Raw genomic sequence first — 23,257 nt, 5'->3', positions numbered from 1 at the left:
CCTATATCAGACATATTATGGAAGCTACACAAATGATTACAAACATAATAATGAGGTAAGTTAAAATTCTACTAGTGCAAAAAGCAAGCATATGCCAAAAGCAAAGCATATGAGTTAAACAAATGCAGAATGAAGCTCTCACCAAGGGAGGAGCTGGGATAACAAACCAGAGAAGCTCCTTGTAAACACTGTTTGTAAAGTACACATTTAAAGATTAAGGATTCATATAGCCACAAAAAAGGTATTCTAACAACACCACAGTAGTGCATTTATTTTACCTTTAGAGTTTGGAAATCACTCATTACGTGTCTAACAGTTTGCATATTTTCTTCAAGAGAAAATTAGTGAGACACATTAATTACAAATACTGTAGTATAAAAATCCCAGTTCTTTACAAAAATTATATATTAAAATATTCTATACACTTTTAAATTAGTAACTGGAACATACATATATATCAATTCTGCACAATTAAATCCATCTTTGCTTGGAGTATTATACATGAAGTTTGAGGACATAGCTACTCAGTCAACCTAAACTGGCATAAGGTTACATGGTACAAAACGACAGACCTGTGCCCCTGCAGTTACTGCAGCTCTTAGTCTGAAATATCCTTTCTGCAATTATTGCTCTGTATATTCATTCCAGATTCGAATAGGCAGTGGAACCATGAAATGTCTAAAAGGTTTAAAACAAGTTACCTGTAGCAGAGTATCCATAATGCCTATATGCATCTTTAAGGTTGTAATGGAACCTGAGTAAGCTGTCTAATGCTTATATTTCAGTTGTAAAAAAGTTTATACAATTTCAAGGTAAAAACAATGCAAAAATAAAACATTTAGAGCATTTACAAAAATCTTACAAATGTTTAAAACACTATTTCAAAACTCATGTCCAGTTAAGGTGCTTCTTTCTTTCTTCAATAAGAAGGACATACTTTAACTTTGAATTTTAAACTATGAACATTTTAATTTCAGCAAAAGCAAAATTAGATCCATTGAGACAGATGTTAAAATGTTTAGGGATATACTTTACTTCTGATGAACATACAGAATTTTACTGCTGAAAGGGACCTTAAAGGTAAACTCTTTTAACTCCCTCATCTATTAATCAGGAACTTGAGGGCCAGATAAGTTAACTGCTTTGGCCAAAAATATATTCCAATATATCAACCTGGTATGAATCAAGAAAACCCATTATTCCTTTTGTATGTTGCCACGATTCTTGGAAAATGATGAAAATTCAAAAGCAGATTTCTGAACTTGCCTCTTTCTTTTTTTAATTTTTTAAGCTCTGTTCTAACTGTAGATAAAGAAATGAATCAAATGGCTACTAAAATCAGTATTACAAATATTATCCAGTAGAAGATAGTTGTTAGAGGACCACTTCTCATATAGAATAAAGTTAGAGGGAGTACTCAAAGACAGGGCCTTTACAATGTAGAGAACATTTACTATATAAGACAGCACAGTGTACAACAGCCAGTTACTAGAATCATCTCAATAACTCTAGGATGACTGAGTTACATGGCCTTTATAAAAGATATTGGAGTAATAAAGCCTTCTAGCTTTTATCTTAATTTTACTATTTTCCTTTATAAAAGAGCTATAACTTTAAGGAAGAATTCATATACTAGTTTTCAGAGAGGCTTTGCTTCTTTTCTACTTTTATTTGGATCCAGATTTGAGCAAATACATTTTAAGAACAACTTACAAACTCAAATTCATAACTGCTAGAAATACAGTCAGAGAATACTCTTTTAAATGACAAATCTCCAACACCAGTTACTAATAAATAATCATCACAATAGCTTCAGTTTAAAAAAAATCAATTTAAAGGTGCTTTTTTATTGTTACCTTGAAGCCATCGAACTTGTGTAGCTGGTCCATATCCCTTTTCATTCTTTGCTGATATCCTGAACACAATGGCAGGCCTGGATGTATAATCAATATGTGCATTTGCAAGTTGCCCAGTAGTTACTATACATGATGTCTTTAGACCACAATAAATCCTCATAAACACAAGCTGACTTGGATTATCTTGTATTTGTGCTGTGCGGATAGCCAAGTAGGCTGAATATTCCAAAATATTTCCAGAAGGTGAAGTTGGAGGTTCCCAGGAAAGATGGATACCCTCAACATTCTTGAAGAGCGGGGGGAAAAACAAAAACAAAAGTAAAAGTTCTGAAGTTTTCTCTAGTATCATTTATTATGTTGAGTCTATCTTTAGAACACAAGATGCTTTTCACTAAAGTAACTGCATTAGATGTTAGAACTTTTATTGTTGATTTTTAAAAACTAACCTTAATTGGATCTACAGTGTTTAATTCATGCCCTTTTAAAAAACGTAACTAGGCTTAAAAGTCCACCTGTACTACCCCAAGAAAGGGATTTTTCTTATCTGAAAGCAGACCTTATCTTCTCTAAATAGGGATAGGACCTTAGGATAAAATATAATCCAATTAAATGTGTTCTATGAAAATTCTCCAGCACAAAACTTTTTGGTTCCATAATAACAAGAACAAAGCTAATATTAAGAAGCATACACAGATTTCCCTGACTTTCTAAAATTTGGATGCTGCAATTCTGCTTGAAATTTTGGTCCTTAAAAATATCATGAATGATTAGAGAAAAATATTTAAAAATTTTTTAATCTACCCCTTTTAGATACCTCTCATTTCATCAGACACTAACAAGAATCTCTAAACTGATAGTTTTACTTCATGTACAAAGTTTCAGTAATTTAAATCATTAAGTCTTGACCTGATGTCTCACCTTTGAAATTCTGACTGCAGAAGGAGCTCCAGGAAAACCGGGAATACAAGTTTTAAATTCACTGATTTTGCTGAAAGGGCCTATTCCACAACCATTGATGGCAGCAACCCTGAATCTGTATCCTGTGCCTGGAACAAGATCTTGTTTCTTAAGTACACTGTAGTCAGGTACATCTGCATTTCCTATCTAAAATGTAATATATGCAAAAGTCAAAGAAAAGATGCAATTAATTTTTTTTTCATTAAATAACAAAACTTTTAAAGAATGAATTACGTTTTAGGGTTGTAGTTCACATTATTTATTTTCCTCTTTCATACATGGAATGAACCCCCCCCCGCCCAAAACAAAAGTAACTAAGCCCATAAATTGGTGATTCTCATCCAGAGGAAAAGTGCCTTTCCAGTTGAGAATCACTGGCTATAAGAAGAAATATAAGGGTATTCTGCACATGAAGAGTATGGAGATAGAAAAAAACTGACCACTATAAACAAGGTAACAACTATCTCCATGTAAACTTAACGTGGAATAGAAACCTCAGAAAATTTACTGTCAAACAGTCTAGCCAGGAACAATACCCTTTGGACATAGGCAAGCAAACTTGATAGAAAATGAATGACTAGCACGTAGTACAGAGCGTTTTAATAATTAATATTCAGCAGATGCTGAAAAAATGTTAAATTAAATAATTGGACTGCATACTCTGTGTAAGAAGATCATAACATCTACAACTTCCAAACAATTTTTACATATTCTCCCTAACTCTCACTACACCACCGTGAGACAGGTAGTGCCAATGTACCATCCCATTTTTTTAAGGGAGTTAGGTCATCTCCATTTCACAGATGAGGAAACTGAGTCTCAGCAAGGTTAAACAAGCGACTTGTCCAATGTCACACCGCCAAGTGCTGGAACTAATGACTCAAATTCAAGTTTACTGGCTCTAAATTTTATGTTCTTTTCTTTCTTTTGGGAAAAACAGATAGCTACTAGGCCCTTAGATAAGGATATTTCCATGTATATGAAATCAAACTACAGCCAGAAATTTTGTTAGGCATAATACCAACACATTATTAACTAGGATATCTATTTTTGTCAAGAATTGGAAGAATTCAATATGTAAAAGTGAGACACCAGAAGTAATATTAGAGAAACTAAAATATAATGATAAATGATATATTCCCCATTAGTAAGATCTTTGGGAGATTCAAACTGAATATGTATTTCTTTGGCAATTCCCTCTCTGAAATTCCCCATTCCAGAAAAAAATTAGTTCAATATGCTTTGGAGCTGTTATCTATTTCATAATTCTTTGAGGGTTAATGTCTCATCTATATATATGAGGTCCTCTTTTAGGGACTTCAGAATTAAGGGAAAATTAGATTGTATTCAATAGCGTAGGGGTTTTTTAATTTTTTAAACTGTGAAATTAGGAATAACAAAAGTTCTAAGTAAAAAAATGTTCTTTAAACATTCTTTAAACACACCAGGTAACAAAATTAGATATTTCAAAAAATCTTTATCTGTACTGGCCAGACCATATCATTTATGACTCAAAATCCAGCCCAGTGATTGTATCAGATTTTTTAAAATAACCTGCTTGTGATATATTCTATAAAAAGAGTCTTAAAAAAGAATACAAGATAACTATATAGAGCTCACAATTATAGATTGTAAACAGATCCCAATTTCACTCATTCGAATGTCCTGAATCAGGATTATTTTTTAAAATCTCATTCTTGAGGCTTATAACTAACAGTGTAGAAAGTACGTCAATAGCTACCTTTGAGATGCTTTGCTTCCCTTTTGGCAGCAAATAAAACTGGCTCACCAAAGCTGTATTATTTTTAAAAATTCCTACATCACACCACTGTCGTTCTCCTGCTTTCATTGTGGCCACTGGATTTGAAGGAGTCTCTTTCTAATTTCAGAGAAAGAAAAATTTATGAAGACTCTTACTGAACATACAAGAAATTTCAAGATTTAATAATCCATGCAGTGATCTACAAGTAGGTATATGGGTAAACACCACAATTAATAGCTCATAAGTAAATAAACTCTTAACAGATTAGGTCAACTGACAGTGAAACAGGGTTGCCAATTCAAACATAGGGAGTGACAGGCATTCTCCAAGTCAGTAGCTCTGTGCTATCAACCTAGCTGGAGTTAGCATGCTTTCCAATCAGTGATACGTTAAAATACCAGCTGCTTTATAGAACATCGTCATTTCAGAGACTCTCTCAGAAAATGTAATAATCCCTTTAATGTGACACTACAACTTGCTCCAAAAGGAGCAAATGAGGAAAAATTCATTCCAAGCTGGCTTATTTCTAGATTCAAAAACAACTAGCAGAAATTCAGTGATCTTTGCACTTGAAATACCTGTGATTCTCCAAACCTAAAAGGAGAAAAAATGTTCAAAACTAAAATGCAATTTGAATATAATTTATTATATACTAAAGAGGAACAGATTAAACAGTTTTACATTTTTACCTTGCTTTAAGACTAATAAACTTCCTCTACCTTAAGCTACTTTTAGTGATAAGTGAAGTATACTTAACCCTGGAACTAACCTTTTTAAGCCATCTTCTTTATAAATGAGACACTGTTTCCAGAAGCTCAAAACAAATGTGCACTTCAGTTATTTATTTCTGTCTTGAATATATAACAGCAGAGGTACATGCTTATAATTCACATTACTTGTTACTTAGGCTATCACACATGACAAAGTGAGCTAGCTAGAAGAGTCTTTAAGGTTTTTAGAAAAGGAATAGCTTTAAACTTGTTTTCATTTTAAAGTTGTAAAAACTCTCTTCAACAACTTTTATAAAACAACTGGCTCCAACTGAAATAACAGATACCACTCTGGCTGATGCATTACAAAACAGATTTAAGAGATAAAAATTCATTTTAATAATTCTTCTCTGAGAAGAGTCTAAGAACACTGGGACTTAACATTCTGGAAAGGTGAAAGCTGATGAAGGTAAATACAGAATCAAAAGCCGTGAAATCATGACTGAAAGAAAACTACAACTATAGACTAATCTTGAAGATTCTAAAAGGTAAATTTTAGGTTGAATAAAAACTCTTGCTCATAGCAATAAAGTTAAAATGACTGAGAATTTAAAAATAAATTTAAAGGTATACACAAACACATGTATTCATCTAAGTGAAACAATCTTAGTATACTATTTGTGAGGCACATTCCTAGCATTTAAATTTGGTACCAGGCAGACTAATTCTGGCCTTCCACCAAAAAACCCAATGTCAGAGATTGTTGGGATACCCTATAGGTATGCCTGACTCAGTATTGCAATATTCTGTTGTTCTCCTGTTAAGTAGCTAGCAATAAAGCCATTCAAGTTTTATATTTTATGACACGTCCTTTTACTCTTTAAACCATTAATGTAATTTCAATATATACACATATGTATGTATACACACACATTTCTGATTATGAAAGTAACATTTTATTACAGAAAAATCCTGAAAGCATAAAGAAGAAAGTGAAAATTATCTCTGGCCCCACAACCTGAGGAAAGTCATCTAGCATCGTAGCGCAGACGTGTGAGGACTCACGTGAGAGTGTGAATGTACGCACTGTGTGTGTTTTTAATAAAATTGGGAATGCAGTATATATATTATTTTTTGTCCACAGTTTTCCACTTAACATTATACTGTGAACAGTTTTCTCTTTAACCCTTCATTTTTCAATCTATGTCAAACAGTTACTAGAGGATACCCGAGTCTTTTCCTGAATTTATGTTGAAGGTGCTCAGCATTTAAAGCATATTTAACCATCTGTAAACATATATCATCTCCAGGTAATATACTTACAGAAAATGGCATCACTGCAGCATGTGCCTCTACACGGCTGATCTTAGTTGCAGGTAATGCACATGTTTCATCAACTAAAAATTAAACAATTCATCAGATAAGACTTACATAATCACTTATCAAACAGATATATTAAAATATAATTTATAAATATACAAAAAATCACAATAATTGGAAATATGGACCCTCTAACTTGAACTAATTCACAAAGTTCATTTTTCAAGGATTTGATGACTAGTTGGAACTTCAGAGAATGTTCACCAAACATGAAACACAATTCCTATTGCAAAAGAATAAAATGAGAATTTACAAAATCAGAAATCAATTAAGCTGGGAGAATTGTTACTCCATAGCCTAGAACTAATCTTTTCTAAGGAAAAAAAAAATTTGCAGAATAAGTTCATGGTAGGAAAGATACATTCTGATTGTATTACAGTGTGTGCTAATTTAACTATTTTATGTAAGGTAGCAGAGAATATAATGATTTTAACTGAAATGCCTTATCCTTTTATATTTGATTCAATCCAAGATGAAATGCAATTCCCATCTAAAACAAATACGTTTGATGAATTTATATACAAAAATGGTTCAAAATACAGTATGTGAAACACATTTCAAACCTTCAGATTTGGTACTGAATGTTGTTAGTGAAGTTTCATCTTTAACAACTGCCCCATTTGTACTGGATGATTCAGTTTTAATGGTCTGCTGGGTTACCATAGTTTGTGCGTTGGAAACAGTACTGGATACAGAAGTTTCAGGGATTACTGTTCTTAAGTCCAGGCAACTACTTAGAACACCTATATTTGCTGAAGTGTGAGGACCTAAAATTAAAGGGAAAGGATTAATTATTAACATAACACCTGCAAATAACTGCTGTATCTTGTAGTTCTTGCCACCCAATTCTTGGCATTTTCAATTTTAAAATCATAAACGTGAGTACCACGAAAGTCAGTCACATGACTTAACCATTAGGCATAAAATATCTAGAAAAATAAAATGCATTATATCCATAACAGATTTCCAACTTCTCAGCTCCTTCTTCCATTCTAAACACTGAATCACTGTTCTTGAACTCTACTCAGTCATAGATCAAATGGCCTTTCCTCCTATTTTAGGAAAAGAAAAAGAGGTGATCAGGCATGAATGCCACCAATTTTCTGCCTTCTCCTGTCCTAAACTAGAAATGTATTTATGATTGTGCCCAGCCCCTCTGTCCTTTCTTCCATTTCAGATGGTGACTTCTCTCCTAAGGAAGTTTAATCTATTCTCTTGTGCTCTTGGTCCCATTCCTTCTGCATATTTTGGGACCCTCTTTTATCAATCAATCCTTTCTTTTTGGGGTTTTCAAATTCTTCTTCAGTAGTTTTGGCCCTCAGTCTATAAACATTATAAACAAGTATTCTCCAGTTACCTTCTCCCCTCGCTAATTTCCTTTAGAGCAGTCTCTACTTCCTTGACCTCCCCAAATTTGATCCAGCACACAACTCTAATGAAATGGCTCTGACAAATGTCAAGGGATACTTATTTCTAAGGGATAATTATCTATTTTCATTTACTTGACTTCTCTGCAATGTAAACAATCCTGACCACATACTCTTTTTTGAAACTGTTTCTGTCTATGACTTGTATTCACTCATGCATACATCATAAATGCATAGTCATAAACAGTGATGCCCACTGTACAGGTAAAAAATATGATACCAATCTTTTTTCCTAACCTTCTTGGAATGCCTTTTCAATCTCTTTAGCTGGCTTTTCTTCTTCAAAGGACTCTTTAAATGCAGGTGTTTCTAAGCCTTTTCTTTTCTCCCCTTGCATATTTTCCTGTTGTTTTAGCTACCATTCACGAATTATACATCTCTCAAATACATGTCCCAGGTGCAGTGCCAGGTCCTGAGAATCCAGCAGTAAACAAGTCAGACAACGTCCCTGCTCTTGTGGAGCTCACATTTTAGATACTCTTAATTTCTAAATTTATACTTTCAGCAAAGAACTGCCTCATAGACTCCAGACCTAAGGATCCAACTGCCTAGTAGAAATCTTTACCAATATGTTCCTCAAGTGCCTCAAAAACAGTTAAGTTCAAGGTTGAACCTATCTTATCCCCAAATCTGTTCTTGCTCCTGTATTTCCTATCTTGATGAAGAGTATCATCAACAACTGAATGTCCAACCCAGAAAACTGGGAGTCATGTTCAACTCATTTTTATCTCTCATATCTAACCAGTTTCCAAGTCTAATAGGTGCTGCTTTCTAAAGGTCTCTGAACTGATGTATTCTCTCCTCTCCAGCCCACTCACTGCTTTGGTCTCTATGCATCTCTTGGAGTCCTAAAAGAACCTCCTAACGAGTCTCCCAACCATTTCCTATTATAACTCTTCCTGATGGTGAGGCTAGAATGTCCTTTCCAAAATAAAAAACAAAAACTAATCGCGGGGCTTCCCTGGTGGTGCAGTGGTTTAGAAACCGCCTGCCAACGCAGGGGACACGGGTTCGAGCCCTGGTCTGGGAAGATTCCACATGCCGTGGAGCAACTAAGCCTATGCGCCACAACTACTGATACTGAGCCTGTGCTCTAGAGCCCGCAAGCCACAACTACTGAGCCTGCATGTCACAACTACTGGAGCCTGTGCACCTAGAGCCCATGCCTGCAACAAGAGAAGCCACCACAATGAGAAGCCCGTGCACTGCAATGAAGAGTAGCCCCTGCTCGCCGCAACTAGAGAATGCCCACGTGCAGCAACGAAGACCCAACGCAGTCAAAAATAAATAAATTTAAAAAATTAATTAAAAAAACACAACTAATCATGTCACTTTCACTTTTGAAACATACAAAAAAAAAAAAAGAAACATATCAGCTACTCCAACCTACAGAGAAAAAGCACAATCTCCTCTTGTTAACCTGAAATTGGGTAACCATTCATTCACACATTTGAATATCTACTATGTGCCAGATACTGTCATTGTACAACCACTCTTGTTTCTCCATCTGACTAATATTAATTTTATCCAAACTGCCTTACAAGTAGGATTCAGAGTACATTAAGATTCTCAAATCTCAAAGCTCATATTTGTTTTCAAGAGTATAAACTTCTTTATATGATAGACATAGAAAATCACTATAAAAAAGAAATTTAAACTGACGTCCAAGACCAAGCTTTTATAATTTTGCCCAAATGATTCCCTTATATCAGAAAATCAACAAAACAAAAGTGCTCTCCTCTTCCACAAATAATAAAATTAGAAAAACTATAGGAAATTATTTTCCTTGAATATTTTACGGTCCTAATTTTTTCAAATTAAAAATAAAACCACATATTCCTATGTCAGGGATATATCAGAATGAGATTTATAAAGTAATTTTAGACAATGAAATCAGAGGCAACACTTAATATATCTCGAATGGTATCAGAATATTCAAATTAAATACTTTAAAACATAAGGATCACCAAATTACAAGCTGTACCATGAATTCAACAGGCTAATCTACAGTTTCATAAATGAACTACCTTTCTGAGGATAATCCAGTTACTTGGTAAACAAATATTTATTTATTAAGTGATTACTATTTACCAGGCATGAATCTGGGTGCTGGAGAACTTTATGTGAACAAGATAGACAAAATCCTGGCCCAAAATAAATTACTTCAGATAGTTATAAGTGCTAGGACAACAGGGTAATGGAACAGTGATACTGAACACACTGGCCAATCTCAAATGGAACACAAGAGCTCACCTCATTTAAATTCTGTAGTTAATAACTAATCTTTACTATTCAGGTAAGTTCTTGCTCGGTATCTTGACATCATTCTAATTAGGGTCAATATGGTAGGTATATATTATATTTTGAAAATGGATCCAAACCATATAACATTTACTTTTTCAAAGACTCTAAAATTTTCTACCATTATTATAAAAAGCTTAAGCTTTATTTAGAATGCCATCTTTATACCTTCATTTTTCCTTAGCATATCCACCACACAACTGTTATGATTAGAAGCATTAGTTGCCAAAGATGAATGTAAAGTGGCATTAGAATCAGTTGATGCTTTGAGTTCTGGTTTGTTTTTCAGTGAAGTTCCTTTCATAGCTGGATGTTCAGATTTTGCACTGTTCATTGTATCACTGATCTACAAGAAATAAAATAATTTATTGTAGCAAGTAATGTTCAATTAAATAGAAATACATGTAAAAAACAAGCAAAATAATTTACAACTTAAATGTTTTGAAAATAAATTTTCCAAAATACAAAACAGTTTAAATAATATTCTTAATTTGTACAGGATTATTCTTTAAATTTTATAATAGTTTAAGAAAACAATTTCTTTTCATTTAATATTCATTCTCAAAAGACCAGTTCTGAAGGGAAAAGGGGAAAAAAAAATCTACATTTTTACAAGTGGTAGTTAGTATTCAAGTAAATACATATGTAACGTAGGTGACAACACCCAAGATACTGAACTTAACATTCAAATTTTCTTAACAAGATCAGACATGTACACTAAAGATTTTATGACTCCTAAGAGAAAAATCTCAGTTATATGAAACCTTCAAGCATACGAATTATTCTATATGACTGAGTTTTCCATATAGACTTCAAGAATTAATACATACATATCAATATTCTTCACCATTAAACATTCTAGATAGGAATCTTCCTAATTACATTTCTGTTTGTCTTCTTAAAGACACTATAACAAACACATTTAAACCTTCTGATAATTCAAATCATCAATGTGAACATCAGTTATTATATAGCAATAATTATAGGTCTACTGAACCATAAAAGTGATCTGACTTCATTCAAATACCCCAATATCATTGCCTCTTTTTCGTTACATGTTTTTTGTTACTTTTCTGTCTCCAGCTTTAATGTCAATTATAACTACATTATCAATTATAATTTCTCATAGCTCTAAGGATACTTGTCCATAATATGCCCTCTACTTCCCTTCTAATTGATGGTGATTGTGCTACCATTAATAAATGATGATGATGACAGCCACAGCCATTAAGGAGCATTATACTATGTGATAGGCCTTGTGCTACATAGTTATAATGTCTGTATTTCATTTAATCTTCATAAGAATTCTATAAATTGGAAAATATCATCCCTGGCTTACAGACGGAAAAAAATGAGACTCAGAGATCTTAAATAACACACCCAGGGAGCCAGTAAGTAGCAGAGCTAGAATTTGACCCTAAGTTTATTTCACTACCAAGTCTCCATGTTATACTATCTGGGAAGCACAGTAAAGCGAAGTGCAAGAAATAAGGAATGCCTTTATAAAGCAGAAAAAGCTAAAGCTAAGAGCCTGTAGGTAGAAAGTCACTGAGAGGTGAACCGTTTTTGCTGAAGAGCCCAGAAAGGCTTGGAAATTGGGGGCATCAGGTTCTTTGGAGGCTGAAGTGCAGAGTGCAGAACACCAGAGGACCATCATATGGAAGACTATATAAAAAGTGTCTGCAGCCCGAGCTCTGCTCTTCCAGCATACAAAGGCAGACAGATTCCTCACCTCCATTCGAACTGAAGAAGGGAGATAGGTAGAAAGATTAAAATGGGAGTCTCTGGACCATGGTACAGAGTCGCTCTGGTGAGGATGGAGGAGGGGCACCGATACTGAAAATGGGGATTAAGTGAAAGTCTGCATACTGAACAGAGAGACACTGCCCTCTCTACATTAAGCTCCCAGAATACTGATAGCCAGGCTTAGAGCCCTTAAGCAAGAGGTTGGAGAAGTCTCAGGGGAAACCCACTGGTCCACAAGATAAGATACTGATATTTGTGGATCCTCACTCAAAAACTCTCATTAAGGTCTACTAATCAAGCACGCCCACAGGCACAGAGCTGCTATGGTCTGAAGGTCTGTGTCCCCCACAAGTTTATATGTTGAAACCTAACCCCCAAGGTGATGGTACTAGGAAGTAGCTTTGGGCTGTGATTAGTGCCTTATAAAAGTGGCCCAAGAGTTTTGTTGGTTATTTTTTTTTTTTTTTTTTTTTTTTTTTTTTTTTTTTTTTTTTTTTTTTTTTGTGGTATGCGGGCCTCTCACTGTTGTGGCCTCTCCCGTTGCGGAGCACAGGCTCCGGATGCGCAGGCTCAGCAGCCATGGCTCACGGGCCCAGCCGCTCCGCGGCATATGGGATCCTCCCAGACCGGGGCACGAACCCGTATCCCCTGCATCGGCAGGCGGACTCTCAACCACTGCGCCACCAGGGAGGCCCTTGTTGGTTATTTTTAAAACAGATTGTGCTAGACTGTTTTCCCAAAAACTTGAAAAATTCACAAGTGGATCAGCAGTGCATGAGCACCCCCTTTTCCTGATGGTGAACGCCAATACTGTGGCTGACAGGGTCTTGGCGCTCCAGCTGGGTGTCAGGCCTGAGCCTTGGAGGTGGGAGAGACGAGTTCAGGACACTGGACCACCAGAGACCTCCTGACCCCATGTAATATCAATCAGCGAGAGATCTCGCAGAGATCTCCGTCTCAACGCTAAGACCCAGCTCCCCTCAATGACCAGCAAGCTCCAGTGGTGGACACCCCATGCCAAACAACTAGCAACCCCACCCATTAGCAGAGAGGCTGCCTAATATACTAACTTCACAGACACCCCAAAACACACCACTGGATGTGGTCCTGCCCACCAGAAAGACAAGATCGAGCCTCACACACCAGAACACAGGCACCAGGTCCCCTCCACCAGGAAGCCTACACAACCCACTGAATCAACCTCACCCACTGGGGGCAGACACCAAAAACATGGGAACTACAAATCTGCAGCCTGCGAAAAGGAGAACCCAAACATAGTAAGTTAAGCAAAATGAGAAGACAGAGAAATACGCAGCAAATGAAGGAGCAAGGTAAAAACCCACCAGACCAAACAAGTGAAGAGGAAATAGGCTGTCTACCTGAAAAAGAATTCAGAGTAATGATAATAAAGATGATCCAAAATCTTGGAAACAGAATGGAGAAAGGAGAAAATACAAGAAACGTTTAACAAGGACCTAGAAGAACTGAAGAGTAAACAAACAATGATGAACAACAAAATAAATGAAATTAAAAATTCCCTAGAAGGAATCAATAGCAGAATAACTGAGGCAGAAGAATGGATAAGTGACCTGGAAGATAAAATAGTGGAAATAACTACCGCAGAGCAGAATAAAGAAAAAAGAATGAAAAGAATTGAGGACACTCTCAGAGACCTCTGGGACAACATTAAGTGCACCAACATTCGAATTATAGGGATCCCAGAAGAAGAAGAGAAAAAGAAAGGGATTGAGAAAATATTTGAAGAGATTATAGTTGAAAACTTCCCTAATATGGGAAAGGAAATAATCAAGTCCAAGAAGTGCAGAGAGTCCCATACAGGATAAATCCAAGGAGAAACACGCCAAGACACATATTAATCAAACTATCAAAAATTAAATACAAAGAAAAAATATTAAAAGCAGCAAGGGAAAAACAACAAATAACATACAAGGGAATCCCCATAAGGTTAACAGCTGATCTTTCAGCAGAAACTCTGCAAGCCAGAAGGGAGTGGCAGGACATATTTCAAGTGATGAAAGGGAAAAACCTACAACCAAGATTACTCTACCCAGCAAGGATCTCATTCAGATTCGACAGAGAAATAAAACCTTTACAAACAAGCAAAAGCTAAAAGAATTCAGCACCAGCAAACCAGCTTTACAGCAAATGCTAAAGGAACTTCTCTAGGCAGGAAACACAAGAGAAGGAAAAGACCTACAATAACAAACCCAAAACAATTAAGAAAATGGGAATAGGAACATACATATCGATAATTACCTTAAATGTAAATGGATTAAATGCTCCAACCAAAAGACACAGGCTCGCTGAATGGATTAAAAAACAAGACCCGTATATACGCTGTCTACAAGAGACCCACTTCAGACCTAGGGACACATACAGACTGAAAGTGAGGGGATGGAAAAAAGATATTCCATGCAAATGGAAATCAAAAGAAAGCTGGAGTAGCAATACGCATAACAGATAAAATACTTTAAAATAAAGACTATTACAAGAGACAAAGAAGGACACTACATAATGAGCAACAGATCAATCCAAGAAGAATATATAATAATCGTAAACATTTATGCACCCAACATAGGAGCACCTCAATACATAAGGCAAATGCTAACAGCCATAAAAGGGGAAATCGACAGTAACACAATAATAGTAGGGGACTTTAACATCCCACTTTCACCAATGGACAGATCAACCAAAATGAAAATAAATAAGGAAACACAAGCTTTAAATGATACATTTAATAAGATGGACTTGATTGATATTTATAGTACATTCCATCCAGAAACAACAGAATAAATTTTCTTCTCAAGTGCTCATGGAACATTCTCCAGGATAGATCATATCTTGGGTCACAAATCAAGCCCTGGTAAATTTAAGAAAACTGAAATCATATCAAGTATCTTTTCTGACCACAACGCTATGAGACTAGATATCAATTACGGGAAAAAAAACTGTAAAAAATACAAACACATGGAGGCTACACAATACGCTACTAAATAACCGAGAGATCACTGAAGAAATCAAAGAGGAAATAAAAAAATACCTAGAAACAAATGACAATGAAAACACGACGACCCAAAACCTGTGGGATGCAGCAAAAGCAGTTCTAAGAGGGAAGTATATAGCAATACAATCCTACTTCAAGAAACAGGAAAAATCTCAAATAAACAATGTAACCTTACACCAAGAGCAATTAGAGAAAGAAGAACAAAAAAACCCCAAAGTTAGCAGAAGGAAAGAAATCATAAAGATCAGACCAGAAACAAATGAAAAAGAAATAAAGGAAATGATAGCAAAGATCAATAAAACTAAAAGCTGGGTCTTTGAGAAGATAAAAAAAAGTGATAGGGCTTCCCTGGTGGCGCAGTGGTTGAGAGTCCGTCTGCCAATGCAGGGGACACAGGTTCGTGCCCCGGTCTGGAAAGATCCCACATGCCACGGAGTGGCTGGACCCGTGAGCCATGGCCGCTGAGCCTGCGCGTCCAGAGCCTGTGCTCTGCAATGGGAGAGGCCACAACAGTGAGAGGCCCGCGTACTGCCAAAAAAAAAAAATTGATAAACCCCTAGCCAGACTCATCAAGAAAAAGAGGGAGAAGACTCAAATCAACAGAATTAGAAATGAAAAAGGAGAAGTAACAACTGACACTGCAGAAATACAAAGGATCATGAGAGATTACTACAAGCAACTATATGTGAATAAAATGGACAACCTGGAAGAAATGGACAAATTCTTAGAAAAGCACAACCTTCCGAGACTGAACCAGGAAGAAATAGAAAATATAAACAGACCAATCACAAGCACTGAAATTGAAACTGTGATTAAAAACCTTCCAACAGGGCTTCCCTGGTGGCGCAGTGGTTGAGAGTCCGCTTGCCAATGCAGCGGACACGGGTTCGTGCCCCGGTCCAGGAAGATCCCACATACCGCAGAGCGGCTAGGCCCGTGAGCCGTGGCTGCTGAGCCTGCGTGTCCGGAGCCTGTGCTCCGCAACGGGAGAGGCCACAACAGTAAGAGGCCCGTGTACCACAAAAAAAAAACAAAAAACAAAAAACCTTCCAACAAACAAAAACCCAGGACCAGATGGATTCACAGGTGAATTCTATCAAACATTTAGAGAAGAGCTAACACCTACCCTTCTCAAACTCTTCCAAAATACAGCAGAGGGAGGAACACTCCCAAACTCATTCTACGAAGTCACCACCACCCTGATACCAAAACCAGACAAAGATGTTACAAAATAAGAAAACTACAGGCCAATATCACTGATGAACATAGATGTAAAACTCCTCAACAAGATACTAGCAAACAGAATCCAGCAGCACATTAAAAGGATCATACACCATGATCAAGTGGGGTTTATCCCAGGAATGCAAGGATTCTTCAATATACACAAATCAATCAATGTGTTACACCATACTAAGAAACTGAAGGATAAAAACCACATGATAATCTCAGATGATGCAGAAAAAGCTTTCGATAAAATTCAACACCCATTTATGATAAAAACTCTCCGGGAAGTAGGCACAGAGGGGAACCTACTTCAACATAATAAAGGCCATATATGACAAATGCACAGCCAACATCATCCTCAATGGTGAAAAACTGAAACCATTTCCACTGAGATCAGGAAGAAGACAAGGTTGTCCACTCTCACCACTATTATTCAATATAGTTTTGGAAGTTTTAGCCACAGCAATCAGAGAAGAAAAAGGAATAAAAGGAATCCAAATCGGAAAAGAAGAAGTAAAACTGTCACTGTTTGCAGATGACATGATACTATACATAGAGAATCCTAAAGATGCTACCAGAAAACTACTAGAGCTAATCAGTGAATTTGGTAAAGTAGCAGGATACAAAATTAATGCACAGAAATCTCTTGCATTCCTATACACTAATGAGGAAAAATCTTAAAGTGAAATTAAGGAAACACTCCCATTTACCATTGCAACAAAAAGAATAAAATACCTAGGAATAAACCTACCTAAAGAGACAAAAGACCTTTATGCAGAAAACTATAAGACACTGATGAAAGAAATCAAAGAGGATACAAACAGGTGCAAAGATATACCATGTTCTTGGTTGGAAGAAACAACACTGTGAAAATGACTATACTACCCAAAGCAATCTACAGATTCAATGCAATCCCTATCAAACTACCAATGGCATTTTTCACAGAACTAGAACCAAAAATTTCATAATTTGTATGGAAACACAAAAAACTCTGAATAGCCAAAGCAATCTTTTTTTGTTTGTTTGTTTGTTTTTTTTTTGGCGGTACGTGGGCCTCTCCCATTGCGGAGCATAGCCTCCGGACGTGCAAGCTCAGCGGCCATGGCTCACGGGCCCAGCCGCTCTGAGGCATGTGGGATCTTCCCAGACCGGGGCATGAACCCGTGTCCCCTGCATCGGCAGGCGGACTCTCAACCACTGCGCCACCAGGGAAGCCCCAAAGCAATCTTGAGAAAGAAAAACAGCTGGAGGAATCAGGCTCCCTGACTTCAGACTACACTACAAAGCTACAGTAACCAAGACAGTATGGTACTGGCACAAAAACAGATATATAGATCAATGGAACAGGATAGAAAGCCCAGAGATAAACCCATGCACATATGGTCACCTTATCTTTGATAAAGAAGGCAAGAATATACAATGGAGAAAAGACACCCTCTTCAATAAGTGGTGCTGGGAAAACTGGACAGCTACATGTAAAAGAATGAAATTAGAACACTCCCTAACACCATACACAAAAATAAACTCAAAATGGATTCGAGTCCTAAATGTAAGACCGGACACTATAAAACTCTTAGAGGAAAACATAGGAAGAACACTCTTTGACATAAATCACAGCAAGATCCTTTTTGACCCACCTCCTAGAGAAATGGAAACAAAAACAAAAATAAACAAATGGGACCTAATGAAACTTAAAGGCTTTTGCACAGCAAAGGAAACCATAAACGACGAAAAGACAACCCTCAGAATGGGAGAAAATATTTGCCAACTAAGCAACTGACAAAAGATTAATCTCCAAAATATACAAGCAGCTCATGTAGCTCAATATCAAAAAAAAAAAAACCAACCCAATCCAAAAATGGGCAGAAGACCTAAATAGACATTTCTCCAAAGAAGATATACAGACTACCAACAAACACATGAAAGGATGCTCAACATCACTAATCATTAGAGAAATGAAAATCAAAACTACAATGAAATATCACCTCACACTGGTCAGAATGGCCATCATCAAAAAATCTACAAACAATAAATGCTAGAGAGGGTGTGGAGAAAAGGGAACCCTCTTGCACTGTTGGTGGTAATATAAATTGATACAGCCACTATGGAGAACAATATGGAGGTTCCTTAAAAAACTAAAAATAGAACTACCATACAACCCAGCAATCCCACTACTGGGCATATACCCTGAGAAAACTATAATTCAAAAACAGTCATGGGGGGCTTCCCTAGTGGCGCAGTGGTTGGGAGTCCGCCTGCTGATGCAGGGGGCGTGGGTTCATTCCCCGGTCCGGGAGGATACCACATGCTGCGGAGTGGCTGGGCCCATGAGCCATGGCCGCTGGGCCTGTGTGTCCGGAGCCTGTGCTCCACAACGGGAGAGGCCACAACAGTGAGAGGCCCGCGTACCGCAAAAAAAAAACAACAAAACACTCATGGACCAACATGTTCATTGCAGCACTATTTACAATAGCCAGGACACAGAAGCAACCTAAGTGTCCATCAACAGATGAATAGATAAAGAAGATGTGGCACATATATACAGTGGGATATTACTCAGCCATGAAAAGAAACAAAACTGAGTTATTTGTAGTGAGGTGGATGGAGCTAGAGTGTGTCATACAGAGTGAAGTAAGTCAGAAAGAGAAAAACAAATATTGTATGCTAATACATATATATGGAATCTAAAAAAAAAAAAAAAAAAGGTTCTGAAGAAGCTAGGGGCAGGACTGGAATAAAGACGCAGACATAGAGAATGGAGTTGAGGACATGGGGAGGGGGAAGGGTAAGCTGAGAAGAAGTGAGAGAGTGGAATTGACATATATACACTACCAAATGTAAAACAGATAGCTAGTGGGAAGCAGCCACATAGCACAGGGAGATCAGCTCGGTGCTTTGTGACCACCTAGAGGGGGTGGGATAGGGACAGTGGGAGGGAGACACAAGAGGGAGGGGATATGGGGATATATGTATATGTATAGCTGATTCACTTTGTTATACAGCAGCAACTAACACAACAATGTAAAGCAATTATACTCCAATAAAGATGTTAAAAAAAAAAAAGTGGCCCAAGAAAGATCCATTGTCCCTTCCACCACGTGAGGATACAATGAGAAGTCAGCAGTCTGCAACCCTAAAGAGGTTCCTCACCAGAACTCTACCATGCAGGCACCCTGATCTCAGACTTCCAGCCTCCAGAAATGCAGGAAATAAATTTCTATTGTTTATAAGCCACCTAGGCTATGGTGTTTTGTTATAGCAGGCCAAATGGACTAAGACATCTTCCAAGCTCATTTTTAATGCCTCACTTAAACATGAAAGGATAGCCAAGCATCACCAGACATTTGACAACAGCCTCTATCATGGAAGTCCAAGACCAAAACAAATTTTTTTAAAAGGAGCTTGAAAAAAAGAAATAATGTTGAAAGCAGAATATAACTCCATTTTTTTAAAAAAAGCATTAATTCTTGAAGAGATAAGGGAAAATATTACATTTATGAAGCAAAAATAAAATGTCATAAAAGAAATAAAGAATAAGAGCAGCTTTTTAGAGATTAAATATGTGGTTGAATATATTTTAAAATTGCATAGAAGATTTATAATATAAATGAAGAAACTTTTCAGAAAGCAGAACAGAGGAAAGACAGAAAATAGAAAATAAAAAGTAAAATCAGAGGATTAGTTCAGGAGGACCATCATTCAATTAACAGGAGTTTCCAAAAAAGAGAAAGAGAATGTGGAAGGAGGAAATAATCAGTAATGAAAGCCATGAGTTTCCAGAATGACGTGGCCCACTGACTGCGCAGCACAGTGAATGAAGCAAAGACACACACTCTAAGGTACATCACTGTTGAAATTTCAGAGAACTGGGGATTAAAACAAAAAAAATTAGGTCACATATAAACGATCAGGAATCCGAGTGGCAACAGACTTCTTAACAGCAACACCGAATGCTAAAAGACAGTAGGAAAATGCCTTTCCATTTCTAAGGAAAACATTTCCAGTATAGAATTCTATAACGCAGCCAAGCTACCAATCAAATGTGAACAGAGAAAAGGCATTTTCACATACGTAAGATCTCAAAAAGTTTACCTTTCATAAACCCTTTCTCAGGAAACTACTGGAGAATACCAAGAAAGAGAAGGAAATGAGACCAAGAAACATGGACTCTAACACAGAAAAGAGGTAAAAGAAACTTCCAGTATGAAACAAATGGAAGTTCTAATCTGACAGCTGAGTAGCAGACTTAGAGAAGAATTAGTACAGACTAGAGCATCAAGACAGAGGCCCTGGAAGGAATGGTTCCAGGGGCAGGGGGTGGTGAAGAAAGAAAAAAGAGACTACCTTATATGTCTGAATATTTTGAGAGGAGTTTTATTATTTTATTGGAGAATCTGAGTATTAATTAATGATAGGCAAGAAGAAAACCAAGCAAATGAAAAAGTGAGGCAGTTAACAATGCCAAGAAAAACAAAAAATTACATGAAGAAGGAACAATGCTCACAGCACACTACATGGCTCACCTATGAATATGTCATCATCACAATGTAAATATCAAATAATGATTCAACTAAAAATATTTAAAGGATGTGGGAAGAGGAAGGGGAGGAAATGGCAATATTTTAAGAGATCATAAGATCTTCATCTTCCATTACTAAAGACAATTGACCTAAAACTAGAAAGTCAAGAAGTGGCAGCACAAGGATTTTATTTAAAAGCACAAAGGTAGATACCAGAAGAGAGCTAAAATATTTGAAAGTAGTTGTTTCTAGAGGCAGGATCAAGGGCAAGTAGGAGCAAAGCAGGAAACTATTGCTCTTCATTATAAACCTTGTAGTACCACCTAAATTAATAAAAAAAAAACCCAAACATATATATATGTATATACATACACACACATATATATGTGTGTGTGTATATATATATATATATATATATATATATATATATATAGTGTATGTGTGTGTTTCTGTGTTTGTATTAGCCTCTGATACTATGTGTAATGAGACTTCAATCTCTTGGCCAGGGGTTCTTAATTCAGGCTACTGTCACAATGATATACGGAGCTTTCCTTAAAAACAGTTACCTGGGCATCATTTTAAGATTCTGCTTCACTAGATCTGGGGAAAGGCATGGGAATCTGTGTTTATTTGTTTGTTCTTTAATCTCAGAGGTGATTGTGATGTGCAGCCATGGTTGAGAACCCCTGTCCTAGGGTAATATGCTAAAAATATTAATAAAAATTGGGACTGTAACCATAAACATTCATTTACTGTTAAAATTTTTTCAACTTACACTGTTAGGAATGATGCTATTACTGCCTTGTCTGTGTGGGTCCATCCTGACTCCTGTAGGAATGGGAAAGTTCAGACTGATATGCTCTAAATTAGCTTCAAGAAAATACATTACAATCAAATATTTTTAAAAGTTACATATTAAAGGTTTAAAAAGTAGCATATTTATCAAAGTTTACCTGTTTTCTTAATAGTCTGCTTAATAGTTGACTGAAATCCTTTTTGGAAGAACATGTAAAATTAAATTTGCTTTTACTTTCCAAGTGGCTGTTAGTTAAAAATACTTTTGAAAGGAGCTGAAATATTTATGAAAACGAATTAAAACCATCTCCTGAAGTCAAGTAGCATGTCAGATTAAGAAAGTACATCAAAATGAACTACAGAAAAAACATTCTACCCTATATGTCTATGTGTTCTACTACATCATAATGGTAATACAGTCAAGTTTCAGAGTTGAAACATATTTTTCAGGCAGGAAACATCATAGAATAAAATTTCTTAAACCAGGTCTAATCACAGGCTTTTCTACACTATCTTTTTTTCGTGAAGCATACGAGCATACACGCTTTAAGTGTGAAAGTTATGTTACCTTGCATATTTGGTGTTGCTGAAGAATCTGATGACACAGCTTGGTACGGCAAGTCTGTATTCAACTGCAAAAGATAGCCTTCAACTGTAGGCACTTCATCCCATTTGACATGAAAAGAGTTGGTAGTAGCTTTGATCAGTTGTACTTGTGATGGTGCTGGTGGTTTCTCTAAAGAACAATATTGGTATTATGTATTAAAGTTTCAAATGTATCAATAGTTTGCCTATATAGCTTGTGGACCTGGAGTTCTGAAAACATCAGCAACGAACATTTCATCTGTTTACTAAGAGGAAAAAGTTACTCAAATAAACATAGCGATAGTAGGTCAAATGAAAATAATTTGGAGTTCTGATTTTATTTATTTATCTAATTCCTTATATGAATAAATCTATAAACAAAATAATTTAGTTCCAAGCTGAGTCATCAAATTAAAAAAAATATTTAATCCTAGAAGTGTGGGGAAAAACCAAGTACTTTATAGTTACAGCTATGCTATTTTACCTTCTTTGTAAGTTTTTAATTTTATGACCCAATTTTGAGCCAACAGCATATATGTCAGAAATACTGCTAATATTAGCAAAAATGATTTGGACATGATATTTTGGAAAAACTTCTTTGAAGTAACTTCTTTGAAGTTAATACCTTCTTATCAAAACCTGTACTAACCAGGGCTTCCCTGGTGGCGCAGTGGTTGAGAGTCCGCCTGCCAATGCAGGGGACACAGGTTTGTGTCCTGGTCCGGGAAGATCCCACATGCCTCGGAGCAGCTAGGCCCATGAGCCATGGCTGCTGAGCCTGCGCGTCTGGAGCCTGTGATCCGCAATGGAAGAGGCCACAACAGTGAGAGGCCCGCGTACCGCAAAAAAAAAACAAAAAAAAAAACCCAAAAAACTTGTACCAACCAAAACAGGTAATTATTTTGGCATAAAATATTACCAACGTTTCTAAAACAATAACAATCATAGACTATTAGAACTGGAAAAAAG

At 36.4% G+C, this 23,257-nt stretch overlaps 1 protein-coding gene across 2 annotated transcripts in view; it reads right to left on the bottom strand.

Annotated features, from left to right (window-relative positions):
* Positions 1-1,670: 1,670 nt before the first annotated feature.
* The window catches only part of HCFC2 (host cell factor C2), a gene marked incomplete at its 5' end in the record, with an annotated part of 41,386 nt that continues 19,799 nt past the window's right edge, over positions 1,671-23,257 (bottom strand). The window contains 8 exons of one of the 2 annotated variants that reach the window (XM_079716003.1): positions 1,671-2,142; positions 2,775-2,960; positions 4,555-4,692; positions 6,609-6,682; positions 7,229-7,432; positions 10,562-10,739; positions 21,684-21,736; positions 22,272-22,439. In XM_079716003.1, coding sequence (XP_079572129.1) covers positions 1,828-2,142; positions 2,775-2,960; positions 4,555-4,692; positions 6,609-6,682; positions 7,229-7,432; positions 10,562-10,739; positions 21,684-21,736; positions 22,272-22,439 — 1,316 coding nt within the window. In that variant the 3' untranslated portion in view covers positions 1,671-1,827. The remainder of the gene's footprint in view (positions 2,143-2,774; positions 2,961-4,554; positions 4,693-6,608; positions 6,683-7,228; positions 7,433-10,561; positions 10,740-21,683; positions 21,737-22,271; positions 22,440-23,257) is intronic. The other variant, XM_079716004.1, reaches the window with a different exon arrangement.

Source organism: Hyperoodon ampullatus (genome assembly GCF_949752795.1).
Source record: "Hyperoodon ampullatus genome assembly, chromosome: 11".
Taxonomy (NCBI): Eukaryota; Metazoa; Chordata; class Mammalia; order Artiodactyla; family Ziphiidae; genus Hyperoodon; species Hyperoodon ampullatus.
The sequence above is the reverse complement of the archived record's forward strand: the minus strand, read 5'-3'. Positions and strand labels throughout refer to the sequence as shown.